Raw genomic sequence first — 21,673 nt, forward strand, 5'->3', positions numbered from 1 at the left:
GCAGACACAAATTTTGCTCCTTAAATACAGAAACTGATTACCATGCAGCAGCAACCCTTGGACCCTGCACTCTTGTAGCACCTGCCACAAGTTATTTTAGGGTATATTATCAAATGCCATATACACATCCACAAAACATGACAAACTCCCTAGACTCCTTCAATATCTGTGCAGGAATAAAGACCTGATCCAATGATCCATAGCAGGACAGATTCTACACAGCTCCATTTGAACAATGGGCTTCACCAGTTGATGGAGTCTCCTTTGCAACATCCTGGTTTAGGATTTTTCATGAAGGATGAGAAATATCATCTCCTATAACTGGAACACACCCTTCTGTGCTTGGTTCTGTAAATGAAGACCACTACCTCAATTTACCAGTCTAGAGGAAATGTCCCAGCATCTTATGCAGTGCTGAAAAGGTATGTTAATCGCAGCTCAGTATTGACAATCGCCTTCAGTATTTTATATTAAAATATATACATTTTCACAATTGTACCCACTGTAGAGAAAGGCAGACTTTTATAAAAATAAGTAAAGAGAAAAAGGTCACAAAAAAGGACATGATGGCATAAAAACAAGGAAATAAAAGGAACATTATTGGAAAATGCTGAGAAATGACAGGAAAAAGCCAACAATGTTTTAATACTTTTTATTCTGTTAATGAATGTTGTCTTATGAAGATATGTATGCAAAGTTTAAGCATACACCATTTTAGACACAGCTGAATACCACATCATTTAATTTTCCAGGATAAAAAAGTACCAGTGTTATGGTCTTCCTGTTTTTATTTATTTTGAAAAAAACTGCAACAAGCGACATGGTTTATAGAATTGCACAGTTTTGTGCATGATATTGCATTAAATAAATTAAGGTAAACAAACAGAAATCAACTTTTCAAGCAAGTAATTTAAGGCAAATGCCCAGTTGTGTGTGTGTTAAAGTCCTATGTGAAATTAATATATTAAAATGTGTTAACAGATATGTAACAAAAATGTATATATAATTTAGCAGCAGGGGATATGATTACTGGCACATGTTTTGTTATTCTCACTCTATCCCCAAGCTACTCCCCATATCCTGGCAACTTCTCCCAGGATTATAGGACCAGCAACATTTCTGAGCATCAAAGTAAGAGGTAAGAAAGGCACCTTAAACAGCTGCTAACTGAATGAAAACATGGATTAAGCTTTTTTCATATGTTGTACAGTACTTTAAATTTACAAAATGGATTTGGCTAGGCAGAAATACAAACATTCATGAATCTGAAACCGTAATCTTTGACATCATACATCTTTAGAGTATCAAACAAGTTAATGTGTTTAAAGTACTGAGATGGGCGGAGAAATACACTTTCTTCAGCAATATCTTCCTTAATGATTGCAGAAGTATGTTGGAGGATCTTTACCATGTGGTGTTTACAAAATAATATCAGTATGCATTAAAAGTGTAAATCGGATTGTTTGCCAGCTACTTGTTTGTGCTTCAAGACATCGTTCTGAAATTGCCAAGTGAGTTTTGTTCAAGCATAACCTATAGGCCTTAGCGCTCCATATTCATACAGCTCATACAGTACATATTTATAAACTGAATTCTGTATATATTAAACAGTATGTATTTTTCTTTACTTAGCAAAGCAGTTCTATAATGATACTGAATATTTTAAAAAAGGATAAGGAAACAACTGCAGCATTGCAATTGTTCTGTTAAAAATAAAGAAATGAAAAAAAAAAGTTTTAAGTATGTTGTCTTATCACATTTTACAGCATTAAAGCCATGATTAAGACTGACCTTTTTCATTTTTGAATTATAATAAATCTTCTGAAGTTGTACATATCATAGCAAAGTGATGTTCTTTTAATAAAGAACAATTTAACTGTGATGTGGAGTGCATCTTGTCACATCACGAAGACCACCAAAACTATACATAAATACACATTCATATCGTGGTAACATTCAAATAATTAAAGGAGAATGACTTCATGTGGTGATCTGTAAGTAGCAGCCATACTAATTCCCACATTAACGATTTCTTCAGTACCTTGCTAGCAGCTGTAGATAAAAAATATTTGCATTGTAAACAAAAACCTAATTATGTAAATTCATTTTATAAATTTTAACAACTAAATTACATCTTGCTTAGGATCCTTGCTGCATTATAAGTACAGTAGCATTATGCTGAAGTACTCCATTCACTGCTATTTGGCATACCCAGATAATATCATCTATGCTGAATCATTTAGTAAACCTACAATGCAAACTGAAAGGGTTAATGTAGATATACTATTAACTGAATTGCAGTCTTAATTTAAACATGCATTCATTCATGCAAAGAGAAATGGGCTCATACAACTGCCTTTCATTTTCTTCCAGGTCTTGCAATTTTAACTCCCTCTTAATAAGGGCTTTCAGTTTAAATCATGCAATGGTATGAATGACTAAAAGAAGTTATTGTTTACAATTGCTGTGTCATTTTAGTTTAACATGAGGCAAGCTAACAGCATCTGTAGCATCTTCCGTCTTGTTAATGGTGTGAGCTGATCGTGCTATTCCAGTCCTCTGTGAGTCAGAAGAGAGAGGTGTTTCTACTGTCGGTTGTGAGACTAAATCAAAAGTATCTGTTTCTGTCTCTGTGTCATATTCCTCCTCATCCGTGATAAACAGTTTTGAATCTCTCCACTTATGGTACAGCTCCTGGCTACTTTGTGAGCCATTTGAGTCACTACCTGAATGTTTTATATTAAGTTCTTCTGTTGACTGGATCAGGTTTTGTGCAGAAAGGGATTTTTCTAATTTGCTTTTCTTTACAGAGGAAACTGAAACTAGAGTCTCTTCTTCTTCCTCTTCTTCAATACCAAGACCTTTTCTCCAAGGTGCATCATCTGCTAAGTTACACTTCAAAACATGTCTATTGTCTTTATCTACAACAAGACATGCAGTTACATCAGAACTATTTTCCTGGGTGGTTACAGGAATGATATTGATTGGTCCTGGCCTGTTAATGCGTTTCATCACAGACGGCAGAGGTGGTATCTGCAGTGTCGTTGGCACAGTTGATTTATTGGCATGCATCATTTGGTTTGATAAATTATTAGCTGCTGTTGATAGAGGTACATCACTTTGATTAACTGGCACATGTGATTGTTGACTCTGCACAGTAGGAGTCAAAGCATAATACGCAGGTGGGCACAAATCATTTGGTGTTAATATTAGCTGTAGCCCTCGGGGCAGATTGGCACTAGCAGATCTAGACAATGTTGCACTGTTTGGTACAGACCCAAGGACATCTTTGTTTTCCAATGGACTCTGGTAATCAGACGTTTGATCACACTCAAAAAGTGGCATTTGTAACGAAGCAAGAGTAAGAGCAGATTCAGAACCCTTTCTTAAGACTTCTCTGTAGATATCCAAAAGAGAATCCAGTTTTGACTCTATGGATTGCACCTGTTGATAGAAAAAAATCAGTTACTATATATGAAATATGTATCTTATTTAACAGTTCTGTGTATTCCTAATGGTGGACACCAAGGTTGCTGAAACTTAATGAAAAGCATTATCAGTATGTACTCACTGACTCCATAAACATTCAACACAGTCAAATCAGGTTGTAACCTCTTCAGTCTCTGCCCATGGCTGATAAAAGAGTGGACTGTGGCCACTGGGTTACTGCAGTTTGGATTAGCAGAAAAAAGAATGTGTAGACAACACTTTGTACTCTCTACTTTTAAAGCCAGGGATAATATGTAGGATTCATGTTGACTGATAAACGACTCTTTCATCAAGTGCAGATTGATTGAAAAAAAATGCTGAAACAACTTTCTGCAAACCTTGGAGACATTTTTTTTTACATGAGGGCTTGCCCATCATCCCAATGTGGGGGATACCCTCATAGCCCCAAACTTAAAAACATCTACTGTGTGATTGTACAACAGTTGAGGAAAAAAGAAAACTCCATTGTCTGTGAAAGTTGTTTCACCCATATTTTTCAATCACCCAATACTTGCTGAAATGGCTGTTGCTTCAGTGACACTTTCCCCAATAAGTATCATCACTTAATTTCTGTTTAATGGAAGTGCATAGTTGCCTATTTGAGGGACATATACACTCTTGAATATGTATATAATCTTTACCCTGCTCGCCAAGTTTGGTATTAGCATAATGATTTTCAGAAAGGAGCAAATAAACACCTTGGAAATCCTTTGTTTCAATACAATGATTTTAGCTACCTACATGACTCCATGTACCTGATGATTCTGACATCACTACTTACCGACTCCATGCTACCATAATGACAGTAAGGTTTCAAATTATCCTTGGGAGCAAAGCACAGGACCCCATGGCTCTGAGGTACAAGCACTGATCCTTGTGAGCAAAGTGTAGGACCCCATGGTTCTGAGGTACACGGACTGAGGAGCTGGAGTATAAGCTATTTACAATGTCAGACAAGATGCCAAAGGAAAGAGCTCTAAATTACAATATTTTTAGTTGTAGACAGGTACTCTATTAGGCTGATTAATCTGTTCATAATAAGTACCCTGTCATAATTAAAACCTAACCATTGAACACCAGGCTATCGACAACCAGGAATTGTAAAACAAAAACAGAATAGGAAATATAAAACATTTAACTGAAAAGAAGACACAATTTGTTTTGAGACTTGTGATGAAGTGTTTCACACTATTTATGCTGGAGAAAGAAATGAAACTAAACACGTACTCTTTAGTAGATATGATAAAATGTTGTGACTATCACCTCTTATATGGCCTATTAAGTGAGATATGTGTATTAGACATATTAGATAAATCTCAAGTAGAAAGCAGCATACACAGCTCTGGAGACGTTATCTCCCTAATGACAGAGGAACTTCAGAGGAGGTAAACAAAAGTGGGGAAGTTCTGCATAAGAAGCCACATCAAGAGAGGCATGAGTTTAATACATGTCTTTGAGGAAAAGGAGACATGGGAGGGCATTACAGAAATTTAAATAACAGAATACATAGTGCTCAAATGGGTCCATGTTTCCAAAAGAAGTATGCGAAGAAGTTACATACTCTGACTATAATATGTGGGGGTCTTGTGATATATAAGGAAGCATTATTTCACAAAAAGCAAGGTGTTGTTTGATGATCATAGCAGCCTTCATGAAGGACTGGTAAGGTCAACAAATTGTTTAGGGAATGCTTTGGGAGATGCAAGGCTACTCTTATGAGGATATGAGGTGGTGTGGGGGAAGCATTCAGATATTTACAACCTGCAACTTATTTATTCTGTGTTCAGTGGACTAGTTAAGCTGTTTGGTCTTATCTGCAGTTCCAGTCTCTGTTTTATACACTCTGCAAATTTAAATTTTAGGCATACCATCCCCACCCTTTACTCTTCATAACTGATACCCAAGGTTAACTTTGAGGCCCCACAGGGTTCTTGACTGTGTCCTTCCCCTACTTACTGCGTTCAGTGGCCTTGTCTCCCAACCCCGACTACAGCTTTAATGACTCTGTGGCAATAGCACCTCAGGATAAATGTTGGTCTTGTTGCCCAAAAATGTGTAACTAAACTAGGTGCAGGTTCTATTAAGGGATCCTACATTATGACACTTTTTTCACAAAGGCAGTTTTATAAAATAAAGATTTCAATTATCGCTGAGAAGTGCTAGCATTAACTTTGACTATGAGGTAGCTAGGCAATGAGGTAGGGAAATCTATCATGTTTTTGTTATAAACTAGCTCAGCAAGGGGAAAAGTGTAGCATGGAAATTATGTGCAGCATAAGATACAGATGGTATGCGCAATGTCTGCTGTTATTAAAGCATGTCATAAAAATGGAGAAATTCCTTTGTGTTCCAGGGGCTTGGCTGTGCTTTCAGCTAACCACCCTGGAAGAAGGAAGCAATACTCAAAATGTCACAATGAATTCTCATAAAAACACTGCCTCAGAACAATACTTTTAAACACATTCATTAACAAAGGGAATGTTTTTAATTTAATGTTTAATTTATTGGCTAACCCTGTTTGTGAGCTGGTAGTATACAGAGCCTTTTCAACCCTGATCCATGCAAAAAGGGTGATGTCACCTGCTTATACACAGGCATTTTATAATAAACAGTCAATCAGCAAACTAATCATATTAAAATTCCATTTCTGCATTGTTCCAGCAGGAGCAACATATGGAATTACCTGCCCAGAAGAAAGCATGGCACAGCTGACTTGGTTAAAGAATCTGCAGAGCTATTGATAACTATTGTGCACTGTGCAGCATGGCTGGTACTCCACAGAGTAGCATACCGATACCCTATGTCACTCATACAGAAAGGTAGACAGTGGAGTCATGTGCTGTACATAATCTTACCCCAGTCTGTAGTCTCAGTACTCCATGCATGGAGTACACAAGCTAATAATGTCTTCCTCAGATACTACCTAATTCACAAACACCATCTGCATAGGAGGCGGTCACAGTGGGGTAATCCATGGCACTTTAACCATGTACATTCAAATGGTATTGTACTTGTATAGAGAACTCACATCCTAGCTCAACGCAACATGCAGAGCTGCTCAGCATATCAGCAGTGAAGTAAAAAAAAAATCCATTCCACAGCAAGAAAAAACAACCAGCAAAGAAGTCCTCCATGGTACAAGCAATGCTACTACCACATTCACACTTCCCTACTCCTACACTCTATTCCTCCTGAATCCCAAGTGTGGGAGCTGCTGGACTCTATCCCTTAATTAGGGTATTATGTTAATGGCTGTGTCTTATAGTCATGGAAACAGGGGACAAATTGTTTAGGGACTGGGCCCTGTTATGACTGACTGGGCTGAGAAGTAGGTGTGTGTGTGTGTGTGTGTGTGTGTGTGTGTTTTTCTATATCTGAGTGTGCATGAGTAGTCATAGCAGATGGTATAGGGGAGCACAGGTGCTGCCTCTGTGTGCAGACCTTTGTCTCGGGTTCACTAGGTGGTAGCAATGTGCACCAGTATGGCAAGAGTGATAAACACCTTTATGAATCTTGACACTGCCATGTAAGTGGACCTCACACACAGTTGTTTGTCCTTTTATGGGACTGTATATTGTGTCAATGAATACCTCAGCCTGTGTATTGCTCCAGTTCTTTCACAAGCTATGTCTTGTTCAGAAATAGAAAACTATTGCAAAACATTTATCAGGCAAAAGTAAGTGCTTCCACAACATGAATGCATGCCGTGAAGAGCCAGCCAACAAATTAAACCAGTTAATGTAATTAAAATGTAGCAGCCTCCTCTGCTGGCTGCTTAGAAGAATAAAATAGAGGAGACAGGAGGTGAACATCAGTTGCACATTATGCTGACATGTCAGATGTGCACATGCTCAGTGCACTTTGCCAGCTCACTATGCTACTGTACACTACAAACAAGTTAAACACAATGATAACTAAATAATAAAGTATCAGCAAATCTTGTTGGAGTGACAGGCATGCTGGGTTTATTCCTAATGATATGGTTTAAGTTCTCAGGCTTCATCCTCATGCCATTATGAGTATTGCAGGATACCTCACATTGAAACAGGACTGATTGGTTAATTAACAACCTGCTTTGCCAGTAGGAAAGTTGGTGTACGACTTTATCACATGCAGGTAACTGTGGAAGGAAGAATGTGTTACGGCAATTTAATGAACTTCTGTGCGGTAGGATATGAGGTCAACCACATAAAATGTTATTTAGAAATGGAAAACATCAAGGAAACATCAGCCTGTGACAGAAATATGCTATAAATAAGCTTGAGCAGGCCAGAGTGTATAATTATTTGGGTATAGATGTAGGGCTGTCAATAAAACATGAACAAAGAAGAATACAGCTCAGTAAAGAATACTTCAGAAAACGAAAACATCAAAAACTGCCTTAACATCTAGGAATAAAGTCCAAGCTATATATCAGAGTTTCTTCCTGTTCTAACTTATAGTTTTGGGTTGATTGGCTGGCCCTAAAAAGTACTGGAGAAATTAGGCATTAAAAGAAGAAAAATGCTTCATGCCTATCAAATAATATATAAAAATCAGTGTATACTATGATTATATACTCATTGGACTGTAAAAGCAATGGGCAACCTCAAAATTGATTACATGTATTGATCTGTAGCTGTGCGATTGCTTACATATCTACTGACCTCATCAGATCCCAACATAGTGAACATTTTAAAATGTGAGGAGAAGTCTAAGATGACATATTTGCTTAGTTTAGCAGAACCATTTTGATATCAAGCAGAAAGGGAAATCAAACCAAAACTATACAAAAAATCAGAGAGCAACAGAATGTGCCAAAAAACAAGTTAAAGAATATAAGGAAAAGGGTCAGATGTGAAGGGAAAAAATGGAAAATCCACAAATATGTTGGCAAGTACAGAGATTCCCTTGAACAACCTCATGTTGACCAAGATTTGATGCAGGGATGGTTAAGGACAGGTGAATTGAAACTAAAAGATGAATAGCTAATAATGTTGGCCCAGGATAGTGGACTACATAGAAACCCAAAATGAGTGCAGCGAGCCAAAAACAGGAAACCCAAAGATTAGATCCACTCAGTTTATTATCAACAGTACCAAAGCATAAACGCTTTTAAATCACACAGCACGTACTCGTTTTCGTCCTCAAAACTTGGACTTCATCAGATACATAAATTTAAAACCATTCATCCCTTAAATACCTAAATTAAAATTAATTAACCAATGACATGTTGTATAAAACATTTAAATGGGCTAACCAATGTACTGTCTAGGCTCATAAATATTCATGATTCAACATTTTATGTGTTTATTTTTATTTATTTATTTTATTTTATTTTATTTTATTTTACATTTGCTGACCGGGCTAGTCTAACTGGACATAAATATCCGTTTTCAGTAGAGGCCCGGGGAGAAAAGCTCCAGTACAGGCAGTAAACAATGATTTATTACATAACGCATAATATAAGTAAAAACAATACAGGTAGAAGGAAAAATTTGTTTCAACACATAACACATAGTAAAATAGGAGATGAATTTATACTACATACTACTATAAAATGCTTTTAAAAACAGTAAGAGTAACAAATAACACCAAAAAAGTTTACACAGGCAGAATAAAAGATTTCTGGTAAAGCCTAATTCTTAGATATAACTCTAAAACTCTTGGAAGTTATCATGAGTAGCTAAGTAAGGGGGGAAAAGGGGGTAAAAATAGTTGAGTGAGAACATGATTTCAGTCGGGATTTCCCTTACTACTCAATGCTTCTCTATTTAATAAGTTAAATTAAAAGGCTTAAATAAATATACCAAATACATCTATATTTCACCTCACTTTTGTAAATAAATAAATAAATACATAAATACATAAAAAACATCCAAAAAGATATTTATGCATGAATAAAACAACTGCATATAAAATCTCATAGTGGTTGGCTCCCTCTAGTGTCAAAATTAATAATTACCATTAAATTCTATTAGCTCTTAGTTTTAACAATGGTAATATTGTTAAAAAGTCATTAAGACCTGTTTTCTTCCCCGCATCCAGGGTAACTTGCCACCATAACTCTTTACTTTCTAAAATATCCTCCCAGGGACCCCCTCTAATGTCTTGCTTAATTTGTTCCAAGACTAAAAATTGAAAATTATATCCTATACAACCTCTAGAATGTTTATAAAGTGCATTAGTGTCTTTTGCTTTGGAGATATCGTAGGTATGTTCATATATTCTTTTTCTTAATGTTCTTTTGGTTTTACCTACGTAAAATGATTGACAATTTTGGCCATACCACAAGGTATACCACTCCTCTAGTGTCACAACTGTATAGACCCTTACTTCTAATCCATCTCATCCTACTTTCCAAATAACTTTCATCCTTATTTATAATGTAGGGTCATTGGTTGCATCTTCCACATTTATATGTTCCTGTTCTTCTATTTCCTGTTGGTATTGAATTAATACCTGACCTTTCCAAAATGTTCCTTATACTCTGGGAATTTTTATATATCACCTTTGGACTTATTTTAGATATTTCCTCAATATCTGTAAGTGATAATAATTTATCCCATTCCCTCTGTAGTACATCCCTCACCTTATAATTAGTGGAATTAAATTCTACCACTAAACCTCTTTGAAACCCATCTGATAGATTTTCGTACTTACATCCTTACTGTTGGTTATTCTTGTTATACCCCATATCTTTAATAGGTTTAAACCTATCTAATCTACCTTTTTCTACTTCTTTCCTTATTTTATCTACAAAAATTTTGGGGTAACCTCTGTCTAAGAACATTTTCCCTAAGAGATCACATTCTTTTGAAAAATCTGTGTCCAGGCTAGTCATTCTAAAACCCCTAACAAATTGCCCCTTTACTATGTTTCTTTTACAGTGTAGGGGATGGGCACTTTCATAATGTAGGAAGGAATTACAAAAAGTACTTTTCCTAAACACTTTAGTTTCATATTTTTGATTAGTTTTATATATCTCCACATCTAAGTACTGTACACTATCAGGGGTGACATTATAAATAAACCTTAAGTTAGTGGTTTTATTTAAGTATTTTTTTTTAATTTTTCCTGTCCACCAGTCCAGAGGATAACTATGTCATCCAAGAATCTTCGATATAATATCCAATGTTCCTGAAATGTAGAATTTAAAATAAATTTCTCCTCCCATTTGGATAACACTATATTTGCTTATGTGGGGGCACACGCTGCCCCCATAGAAACCCCTTGTGTTTGTTGAAAGAATTCACCATCGAATATAAGAAAATTATACTTCAAGATTGTCTCCATAAGAGCTACAATTGCTATTTTATCATTCTGTGTCAATACTTTATCTTGAAAAATGGTTTCTTCAAACAGTTCCATACCTTTATGATATGGTATACTAGAGAACAAATCTACTCTATCAATAGTGATAAATAATAAATCATCTCTATAAAGCTCAGGTGTAAGCTCCTTTAATAAATCCCAAGAATCTTTAAGAATGGTTTTATTAGTAACCCATATATGCTTAGTTTTTAAATCCACATATTTTGCCAATGGTAATGTTTTAGAGCCGTCCACAGACACAATTGGCCTAAGGGTGGGTCAATAGGATCTTTATGGATTTTAGGGATGCCAAAAATAGAAGCTATTCTTGGCTTACCTACATGTAAGAACTTAAAGATAGTATTATCTATAACTTTTTTCATATATTAAATCTTGTAACAATATATCTATTTGTTGATAAGCCATATTCACTTCATTCCTAGAAACACGTGTATTTCTTTTCATCCCTTAATATTTCCTTCATAAAATATATTCTCCATAATCACAATTCCCCCTCCCTTGTCTGGTTTCATAATTCTAAAAAACAGGTCTTAATGACTTTTTAACAATATTACCATTGTTAAAACTAAAAGCTAATAGAATTTAATGGTAATTATTAATTTTGACACTAGAGGGAGCCAACCACTATGAGATTTTATATGCAGTTGTTTTTTTTTTTTTTTTTTTTCCAGTCTCATTCCAGTTTATTCCAGTATTCTACAATCATATCAGTTCTTACAAGTGGTAATTATATAATTGTGCTGTACCAGTTCTTTTTTTTTTTTTCAATAATCCGTCTTTTATTATTTTTCAACTACATGACTACAAACTACTATATATATACAATATGTACATGAAATAAGACATATATTAGCGCACAAATTGTTAATCAATGACCATAAGAAAAGCATAAATAATATGAAAATATGGGAGCAAATCTTTAATATTGTGTTGGCCTAGAGGTTCTTATCCACTTTTACTCAGGACATATATTTATAAGACAGATTCAATCTTAGATTAGATATAGGTTGTAATAATAATACAGACTGTTGGCTTTTTCTTGTTGTACTTCTGTCTTAATAATTTGTGTTAATATACAATGTTTGTGTAACTTTTGGAAGCAATCATGTATATATGCAGTTGTTTTATTCATGCATAAATATCTTTTTGGATGTTTTTTATGTATTTATGTATTTATTTATTTATTTACAAAAGTGAGGTAAAATATAGATGTATTTGGTATATTTATTTAAGCCTTTTAATTTAACTTATTAAATAGAGAAGCACTGAGTAGTAAGGGAAACACATAAAATGTTGAATCATGAATATTTATGAGCCTAGAGAGTACACTGGTTTGCCCATTTAAATGTTTTATACAACATGTCATTGGTTAATTAATTTTAATTTAGGTATTTAAGGGGTGAATGGTTTTAGATTTATGTATCTGATGAAGTCCAAGTTTTGAGGATGAAAACGCGTACTTGCTGTGTGATTTAAAAGCGTTTATGCTTTGGTACTGTTGACAATAAACTGAGTGGATCTAATCTTTGGGTTTCCTGTTTTTGGCTCGTTGCACTCATTTGGGTTTCTTGGTACATTTGGAGTGCTTTCACTTGATTTTTAATAGTCTACTTTCGTGTAAGAGCTAAAAGGAAACCATAACGTTTGGGCTGTTATGAGTTCGCAAGGACAGGAAGAGTTGGGACAATCTAGGAAACTGATTGGCCAACTGATAGAGCTCATTGATCTACTCACGCCTCTCTGCCATTCCTTACTTCCTGGTCGAGGTAATGCGTGTAAGGCAGCAGAAAATGAAACCGAAGGGTTTACAGGGCACCATCACAAATGCAAAAGGGAGCTTATGGGCGAAAATGGAGACGCCGGCGACCTTGCTGTACCGAATGGTAGTCCATTTAATCCAGCAGCAACACCGAGGATTTTCAAGTCGGAAGTGGAGGGCAATGAGCAGAAAAAGGATTTACCTATGGACTTGGGTGCCAGACCTAAAACGCTGAGTTCTATGGTAGCACCTACAGGTACTGTCAAAACTAATATGAAAACTACAAATGAATGGTTACAGAAAGACTTTTATTTTAAATTGGACAACAATGTATTAGGTGGGCAACCTAATGGAGACTCATATGTTGTGAAATTAGATAAATTAACTAAAATGATGACTAAATATAGAATTTGTCGTATTGAAAATGCTTATTTAAGAGAATGTTTAAATAAAAAAATAGTCCCAAAAGGACTTAGGGTATATAAATACCCAAACAACGTTCAAGTGGGCTTTGAGTTTCATGAGAGTTTATTAAAAGTTTTTAATAATTGTGGGTTGGAAGTATTGAAACTTATAATTAAAGAAAATGATAGAAAGCAAGATATTTTGGAAAAAGAAATAGAAGAATTAGATATTTTTATTAAGGAAGACCTGATTTATGGCATTAAAGAAGAAAGGGACAAGTACTTCAAAATAAGAAAGGATATTGACAATAAGTGTGATGAGGTTATCCAACGTAAGATGGGTAAATTAAATAGGGATATACAGGAGTATGAAAGTAAAACCAGTTACCCGAAGCCACCTTATACTAAATGGGACATGTATGGTACTGATAGTAAGTGGAAGAAGAATAATTACAACAGGGCAAATGAATGGAATGATGCGGAATATGACTTAGAATTCCCACCTTTGAAAGGAATGGAACACGGTTATAATCAACAGGAAGTTAAAAGAGGAAATTTTCGAATGGGGGGGGGGGAGATACTAGATACGTTTACCCCTTCTCCCAATGGGATATGTGGCAAAGAAGAAGAAATTGTTGTGGAAAGTTTCAAAAATACTTATCAGGGATTTTCTATTTATAATTTCAATAGTATGCCACTTACTAAAGAGCACTTTAAACTGCTTAGTAAAGGGTTAAAATGTATACCCTTCAATAAAGGAGATCCTACTATGACTTTACTGGATATTAAATTATTTGTGAGAAAAATTAATTTGGAAGTTTTAGCCTCTAGAAATAATTTTAAGAAAAATAATAGGGTAGATACAAAATTAGTGAGGAAATCTACTTTTAATCCACCTTTGCATCCCCAATTGAAGAATTTCGAAGCAATACTAGAGAACGAAGTTAGAAAATTACAGGACAAAAACAAAAACTGACATATTTTTAATCTTAGTAAGGAAGAAAATGAGGTATTAAATGAGTTAAGAAATAATCACCAAGTTAGAATTATGAAACCAGACAAGGGAGGGGGAATTGTGATTATGGAGAATATATTTTATGAAGGAAAAATGAACTCAATATTAAGGGATGAAAAGAAATACACATGTGTTTTTAGGAATGAAGTGAATATGGCTTATCAACAAATAGATATATTGTTACAAGATTTAATATATGAAAAAGTTATAGATAATACTATATTTAAGTTCTTACATGTAGGTAACCTGATTGACCCACCCTTTAGGCTAATTGTGTCTGCGGACGGCTCTAAAACATTACCATTGGCAAAATATGTTGATTTAAAAACTAAGCATATATGGGTTAATAATAAAACCATTCTTAAAGATTCTTGGGATTTATTAAAGGAACTTACACCTGAGCTTTATAGAGATGATTTATTGTTTATCACTATTGATATAGTAGATTTGTTCTCTAGTATACCATATCATAAAGGTATGGAAATGTGTGAAGAAACCATTTTTCAAGATAAAGTATTGACACAAAATGATAAAATAGCAATTGTAGCTCTTATGGAGACAATCTTGAATTATAATTTTCTTATATTCGACAAACACAAGGGGTTTCTATGGGGGCAGCGTGTGCCCCCACATAAGCAAATATAGTGTTATCCAAATGGGAGGAGAAATTTATTTTAAATTCTACATTTCAGGAACATTGGATATTATATCGAAGATTCTTGGATGACATAGTTATCCTCTGGACTGGTGGACAGGAAAAATTAAAAAAAAAAATTTTTAGAATTTATGGAATACTTAAATAAAACCACTAACTTCTTAAGGTTTACTTATAATGTCACCCCTGATAGTGTACAGTACTTAGATGTGGAGATATATAAAACTAATCAAAAATATGAAACTAAAGTGTTTAGGAAAAGTACTTTTTGTAATTCCTTCCTACATTATAAAAGTGCCCATCCCCTACACTGTAAAAGAAACATAGTAAAGGGGCAATTTGTTAGGGGTTCTAGAATGACTAGCCTGGGCACAGATTTTTCAAAAGAATGTGATCTGTTAGAGAAAATGTTCTTAGACAGAGGTTACCCCAAAATTTTTGTAGATAAAATAAGGAAAGAAGTAGAAAAAGGTAGATTAGATAGGTTTAAACCTATTAAAGGTATGGGGTATAACAAGAATAACCAAGAGGAAGGATGTAAGTACGAAAATCTATCAGATGGGTTTCAAAGAGGTTTAGTGGTAGAATTTAATTCCACTAATTATAAGGTGAGGGATGTACTACAGAGGGAATGGGATAAATTATTATCACTTACAGATATTGAGGAAATATCTAAAATAAGTCCAAAGGTGATATATAAAAATTCCCAGAGTATAAGGAACATTTTGGAAAGGTCAGGTATTAATTCAATACCAACAGGAAATAGAAGAACAGGAACATATTAATGTGGAAGATGCAACCAATGCCCCTACATTATAAATAAGGATGAAATTTATTTGGAAAGTGGGATGAGATGGATTAGAAGTAAGGGTCTATACAGTTGTGACACTAGAGGAGTGGTATACCTTGCGGTATGCCAAAATTGTCAATCATTTTACGTAAGTAAAACTGAAAGAACATTAAGAAAAAGAATATATGAACATACCTACGATATCTCCAAAGCAAAAGACACTAATGCACTTTATAAACATTTTAGAGGTTGTATAGGATATAATTTTCAATTTTTAGTATTGGAACAAATTAAGCAAGACATTAGAGGGGGTCCCTGGGAGGATATTTTAGAAAGTAAAGAGTTATGGTGGCAAGTTACCCTGGATGCGGGTAAAAAAACAGGTCTTAATGACTTTTTAACAATATTACCATTGTTAAAACTAAGAGCTAATAGAATTTAATGGTAATTTTTAATTTTGACACTAAAGGGAGCCAACCACTATGAGATTTTATATGCAGTTGTTTTATTCATGCATAAATATCTTTTTGGATGTTTTTTATGTATTTATGTATTTATTTATTTATTTACAAAAGTGAGGTAAAATATAGATGTATTTGGTATATTTATTTAAGCCTTTTAATTTAACTTATTAAATAGAGAAGCATTGAGTAGTAAGGGAAACACATAAAATGTTGAATCATGAATATTTATGAGCCTAGAGAGTACACTGGTTTGTCCATTTAAATGTTTTATACAACATGTCATTGGTTAATTAATTTTAATTTAGGTATTTAAGGGATGAAAGGTTTTAAATTTATGTATCTGATGAAGTCCAAGTTTTGAGGACGAAAATGCATACTTGCTGTGTGATTTAAAAGCGTTTATGCTTTGGTACTGTTGACAATAAACTGAGTGGATCTAATCTTTGGGTTTCCTGTTTTTGGCTCGCTGCACTCATTTTGGGTTTCTTGGTACATTTGGAGTGCTTTCACTTGATTTTTAATAGTGGACTACATACACATTGGTTACCAAAGTCCATTGAAAATGTGAGAGAAACAGACAAGTACAGGTTCTGTAGAGAGTACAGGAAACAGTCACACATCTCATTGCTGGATGAGATATACTCATGTCAGAGGGCCTGTATACTGAAAGGCACAATAATGTGTCATGGCTATCACATTGCTGATTATGCAAACACTACAATATAGATGTAGCTGAGAAACATTATAAACATGAACCACAAAGCACTGTAGAGAATGGTAAAGTATATATTATGTGGGATCACTATTACCAACTCTGCGGTAGCGCTGTTGCCTCACAGTAAGACGTTGTCCCGTTCGATTCTCAGCTAGAGCGTCTTCTGTCTGGAGACATGCGTGAATGGGCGTACCTTCGTTGAAGGTTGTGCGTCAGGGCTGGCAACTCGGCATGTAAAAATCTACTGCCAATCATTAGCGTACCGGAGTTCTGCTGTAGTGACCCCTAACTGGGAAAAGCCGAAAGACGCAACAACTATTACCAACAGTTCAAAAAACTGATTTGAGAAAATGAGTCTATATCACACGGTCAAAGCACTGTAACAGTGAAAACCACAATGTCGACCCACTCTGATGATGCCCAGGACAGTGAGTGGGTGAAAGCGCTTAGTGTTTTTTACACGTTTGCCTTACCTAATAAACGGTTAACTTTTTGGTGCTGGTCAGTTTTATTTTGTTTTATATTATGTGGGATCACTATTACCAACAGTTCAAATAACTGATTTGAGAAAACAAGTCTATATCACACCGTCAAAGCACTGTAACAGTGAACACCACAAAGTCGACAAGTATTCAGCAGTATTTACTTCCACAATTCGCTGAATACTTAAAGGGCAGACAAATACTTGCCCTGCAATCTAACATAACTAAAACTACCTAAACCAGACCCACCCATGTGGGGGGGCTACACCCCCCCCCCCAACTAAATATACCAATTCTGAGATTGCACTACAGTGGAGAAAAGGGCAAAATTGTGTAGTTGGCCAACTACGTCTTTGCCCTTTAAGTATTCAGTGAATCAAGGAAGTGAATTTTGCTGAATACTTGTTGATGATCTGGTGTTCGATGTTATGGTGTTTCGACGGCGTGATATAGACCTGAAAAAAAACAATATAGAAGTCCATGAAAAAAAGACAAAAATAGCATCAATCATTGAAATTGCTACCCCCAGTGATATTAGTTTCTTATGTACAATGAGATACAAAAAATACCAAAATTTGCAAACAGAACTGAGAGCAATGTGAAAGAAAAATATCTAGACAGTTCTAATAACAGTAGGATAAAGGGTCTAATTAAAAAAAAATGTACAGTCATACTTAAATATGCCACCGATACACGTGTCCTCCTATGAATTACAGAAGGTAGTAATTATGGGTACTTTGCGGGTTTTGAGAAGAGTACTCTTGGCTAGCATCAAAGACTGAAACAACACTAATTTCATGAATCCTTAATTGCACCATAACTTAGGAATGGGGTCCATTTCCTTCATAGTATTAGAAATTTAAATCACTTGGAGAAATTAAACTGAGTGATGCTCAAGGAGGTTGCTGATTCCTCCCGCCCCAAGATGAGTCCCTTAAACAGCCAAGATAACACTTCCCTACATATTTTATTATTTTATAATTTGTATAATCTTAGTTTTTATAGTATCTCTTAGTAGGTCAGTGATAGAAAGGTGGAACTTAAGGGTTGTCATGCCAGTATTTTGAAATCTAACCACTGAAGGTAGATCGTGCTTGAGTGATGTGACACATGGCTGTCGTAATTAGTTCTGCTGGATGATGGCAAACAATCTAACAGTTTTCAATGGCAGTAATTAGATCTTGTTTAATTGCACTTAAAATGACTTGTATACATTTATATTTAGCACCAAATCTCTGCAAATGACACCAAGTATACACCATAAAAAGAGGTACTATAAATGTAAAAGGTTCTTTGGCCATCTCTTATATTGTTAGAAGCATCTAAGAAAGGCCCTTCCGTTATTTATCATTAGCTATATGCCTACTGTGCTAAAGGCCTGCACAACACTGTAAATGCAGCATGTATTTATTTTTAGTTGGGGAAGTGGTTAGATATAACTGGTCTTCCCCCAGCATGTAAAACTCTCATCAACTCTTGCTTTCAAAGATATGGCCATGATTTGCAATAGTTATTGTTTCTTGTCTGTTTTATTCTGTAGTGCTAGGTGCATGAACAGCTTTAATCTTCAGCAGTTTTAGCAGTTAACAATTATGATGTCCTTCTGGACTTATTTGAGGTTTCTGAACAAACTGCTAGATAGAAGTTAGTTTTAAAATGAGATTCTGACCCCTATCAGCTACAATTTCCCCAGGTAAAAGATTTAACATAAATGTTCTAAAAATCAGAAATATAGTTGTAAGATTTTCCACAAATCTTCTTCTCTTCTTCTTTTCAAAATAAGAAAGCCATACTTAACTTCCTTATATAAAAATGATGGTATGAAGAATTAAGGATACGGTGTCATTATTTGACGACTGGCTGATTTTCACAGGGCTAACAAGTATAAAAGTACTCATACTCATGCTGGCTACTTTAACTAGTAACTGGCAGACAGGTGGGTATAACTCTCAACCTATCAGTGAAAGAAATTTGGACAAAGCCAAATAGAATGGGGGGACAAAGGCCCAAAAATAGGAACAAATTTTAAATATTGCTCTTATAAACTTTGAAAGTTGCTAGAATAATAGGTTTTGTGTTGATTTGTATTTTCTGAAGGATATGAAGTCTGAAACTCAAACGTCTATCATTATTTACTGACTTCAATCCTCAATGATTTGCTAGACGCACACTTTAAAAAAAATAAATAAATAAAAATATGAGGCCAAAATCTGTACAGTCTGCAAAAATCTGGACAGCTAAAAGTATGCTGGTGGAGAAGTGCAGTTCTGTGTCCTTAGAGTTTATACAGCAATAAAGCAATATAATTACAAGAAGCTGTAAGCTGACATTGCATTTTTATGGTGCTATATGAATATTACATTTCATGACTGTCCATACAATCATCGCAAATAACAAGCGTGGAAAGCTTCTCTGTTGTGAACCTGGGTTAGGGAGTGATCTCAGCACACTAAGTTCACAATCTATCTGAAGTTCACAGCAGAGTTGTTCCTAGCAGCATGACTATTCAGGGGCATAAAGTATGCAATATCTGGTTAAGTTTATGGAAGAAGTTAGTTAGAGCTAGAAAGCAAAGCAGCTTACTTTCGGTGTGCTTGCTTTTCTCATATGTGACAACTGCTAAAAGCATTGATTTCTTAGACATTATCAAGAATATCAGAGGTACACTAATTATTACTAGGGGCTGGTGGGGAATTTTATAAATGCACATTCACTGAGGAACTTAAAAATCCTGTCTATACATACATTGGACTATAAGTGTCTCTTACTAGAGTTGATACATTATAAAATAAATACAATACTGACAATGTTTTACTCTGACTTCATAGAAAAGACAATGATAATACATAACAGCAGACTAACACAAACCCATTTATAACAGAAAGTGTTCTGTTTGAGCCACATATTCTCAGGGTAAGTTAAGTGATGAAATGTGAAAAAATTAGGATAAGGCATGCTAAATTCACTTAGAAAATGTTCAGTGAGTCACTCAAGACTAAGATGGATCAGAAGAGAAGTGGGCAGGTGTTCTTCTTGTACAAGAGCTGTTCCAGGAGGAACCAAAAAGTAAAGGCCTGTCAGTGCCCCTCTGTCAGCCCTGGGAAAAAATAGACATTCAGTTCAAGAAAAGGACTGTGGACTTCTGGAGTCTGAAAAGCATGTATTGGCCAGATTTCTTTGAGATTTGTTTGGGCATTTTTGTCTTTAGGGGAATAATTAATTTGTTAACCATTCTATAATTCATCTCTCACAAACACGGCTGCATTTTTCTATTGTGACACCATTAGCAAGACTAAAATATAAGCTGTTTTAAATGAATTGCTATAATTAAACACCATTTTCTTGGACATTATAGTCTACATATTAAAACACACAGAAAAATAAATGTATAATGATTTTCATTAAAATACCTTTGTTGACAATTTTTTTCTGTGTTTACCTTTTAATTGGACAGATCTTTGGGGAGATAACACAGTGACGTTTGACACATATTCATGCACCAAAAACCAGAACACACTTCAGTGCTTCAGAGAACCATGTAGTTCTCCGGGGCAATGGCCGAAAATGCACAAAAAACAAGATATGCAAATGATTGTATAATGGCATGTAAATGAAGAACAGCAGTCTAATAAATTCACAATAACATGCAAATGTTAGCAGGGGAAAACAAATTGTGATTCATAGTCATTTACTTTGAAATGGTGCAGGTGGTTGCATCTGAGTATAATTGCAACGTGCACTCCAAAAGATTGTGGCATTCAGCCATTGCAAGCTGATATGTAGTGGCATCAGCTTGTATGAATCAGCATTTGATGATGTCAGTTGGCTGTCTCCTTGGTATATGGTTCATCTGCCAGCACAACAGAAAATGGTACTGGCAGAGAATTACATCCCACTAGGTGATAGACCAACAGGTTCAGTACCAGCTATGAATGGATAGAAACATTATGTGGCGCTTGACTTGAACGGCCAGCAAACTGGAACTGGAGGAATGTTTGGACTTCCTATACCTGTGGATACTAAGGTATGTGTAGCACTTCTCATACTAACTAAATAGAATTTTCATGGGCGAAATGGGGACACCTTAGGTACAGGCATCAAACTGTACAACATTTTATTTTTCATTTTGAATTTGTTAATGTAGGTAGAGCACTGAACTGGTACTATTTCAGTCTCAGCCAGGGGTAAACACGATACATACATGACATTATATACTGAGTAAATGACAGAATGCAATACATACATATATTAAATGGAAACTGAATATCAGGGTTGGCTTGAGGGTATAAATGCAATAGCTAAATTATTTACAGAGTGACTGACAAAACAAAATATATACATGCATTAGAAATCAGAGCTGTCATGCTGAAAGAATCACATTGAAAAGTAGAGTAGGGTCAAAGTACATAAAGGGAAGACGGGTAGGAAGAGGTTAAGTTACATGACCACATAAACAGCAGTTTATTTTCCTAGAGTCTTGAAATGTGATTTTATTCTGAAAGAAAAATGGGGTAAAAGGAATGATCTTTAAGAAAAGTAGGGAGAGGTCTCAGAGTTTGGAGTCAAGGACTGTGAAACCATGGTTG

The 21,673-nt window shown here is 35.1% G+C and overlaps 1 protein-coding gene across 1 annotated transcript in view; it reads right to left on the reverse strand.

Moving 5' to 3' along the window:
• Positions 1-637: 637 nt before the first annotated feature.
• Positions 638-21,673, reverse strand: part of KCNQ5 (potassium voltage-gated channel subfamily Q member 5) — a 1,528,448-nt gene continuing 1,507,412 nt past the window's right edge. The window contains exon 13 of the mRNA XM_044077105.1: positions 638-3,444. Coding sequence (XP_043933040.1) covers positions 2,470-3,444 — 975 coding nt within the window. The 3' untranslated portion in view covers positions 638-2,469. The remainder of the gene's footprint in view (positions 3,445-21,673) is intronic.

This window comes from Protopterus annectens, chromosome 1.part1, assembly GCF_019279795.1.
Source record: "Protopterus annectens isolate FY-2018-M chromosome 1.part1, PAN1.0, whole genome shotgun sequence".
In the NCBI taxonomy this organism is placed as follows: domain Eukaryota; kingdom Metazoa; phylum Chordata; order Ceratodontiformes; family Protopteridae; genus Protopterus; species Protopterus annectens.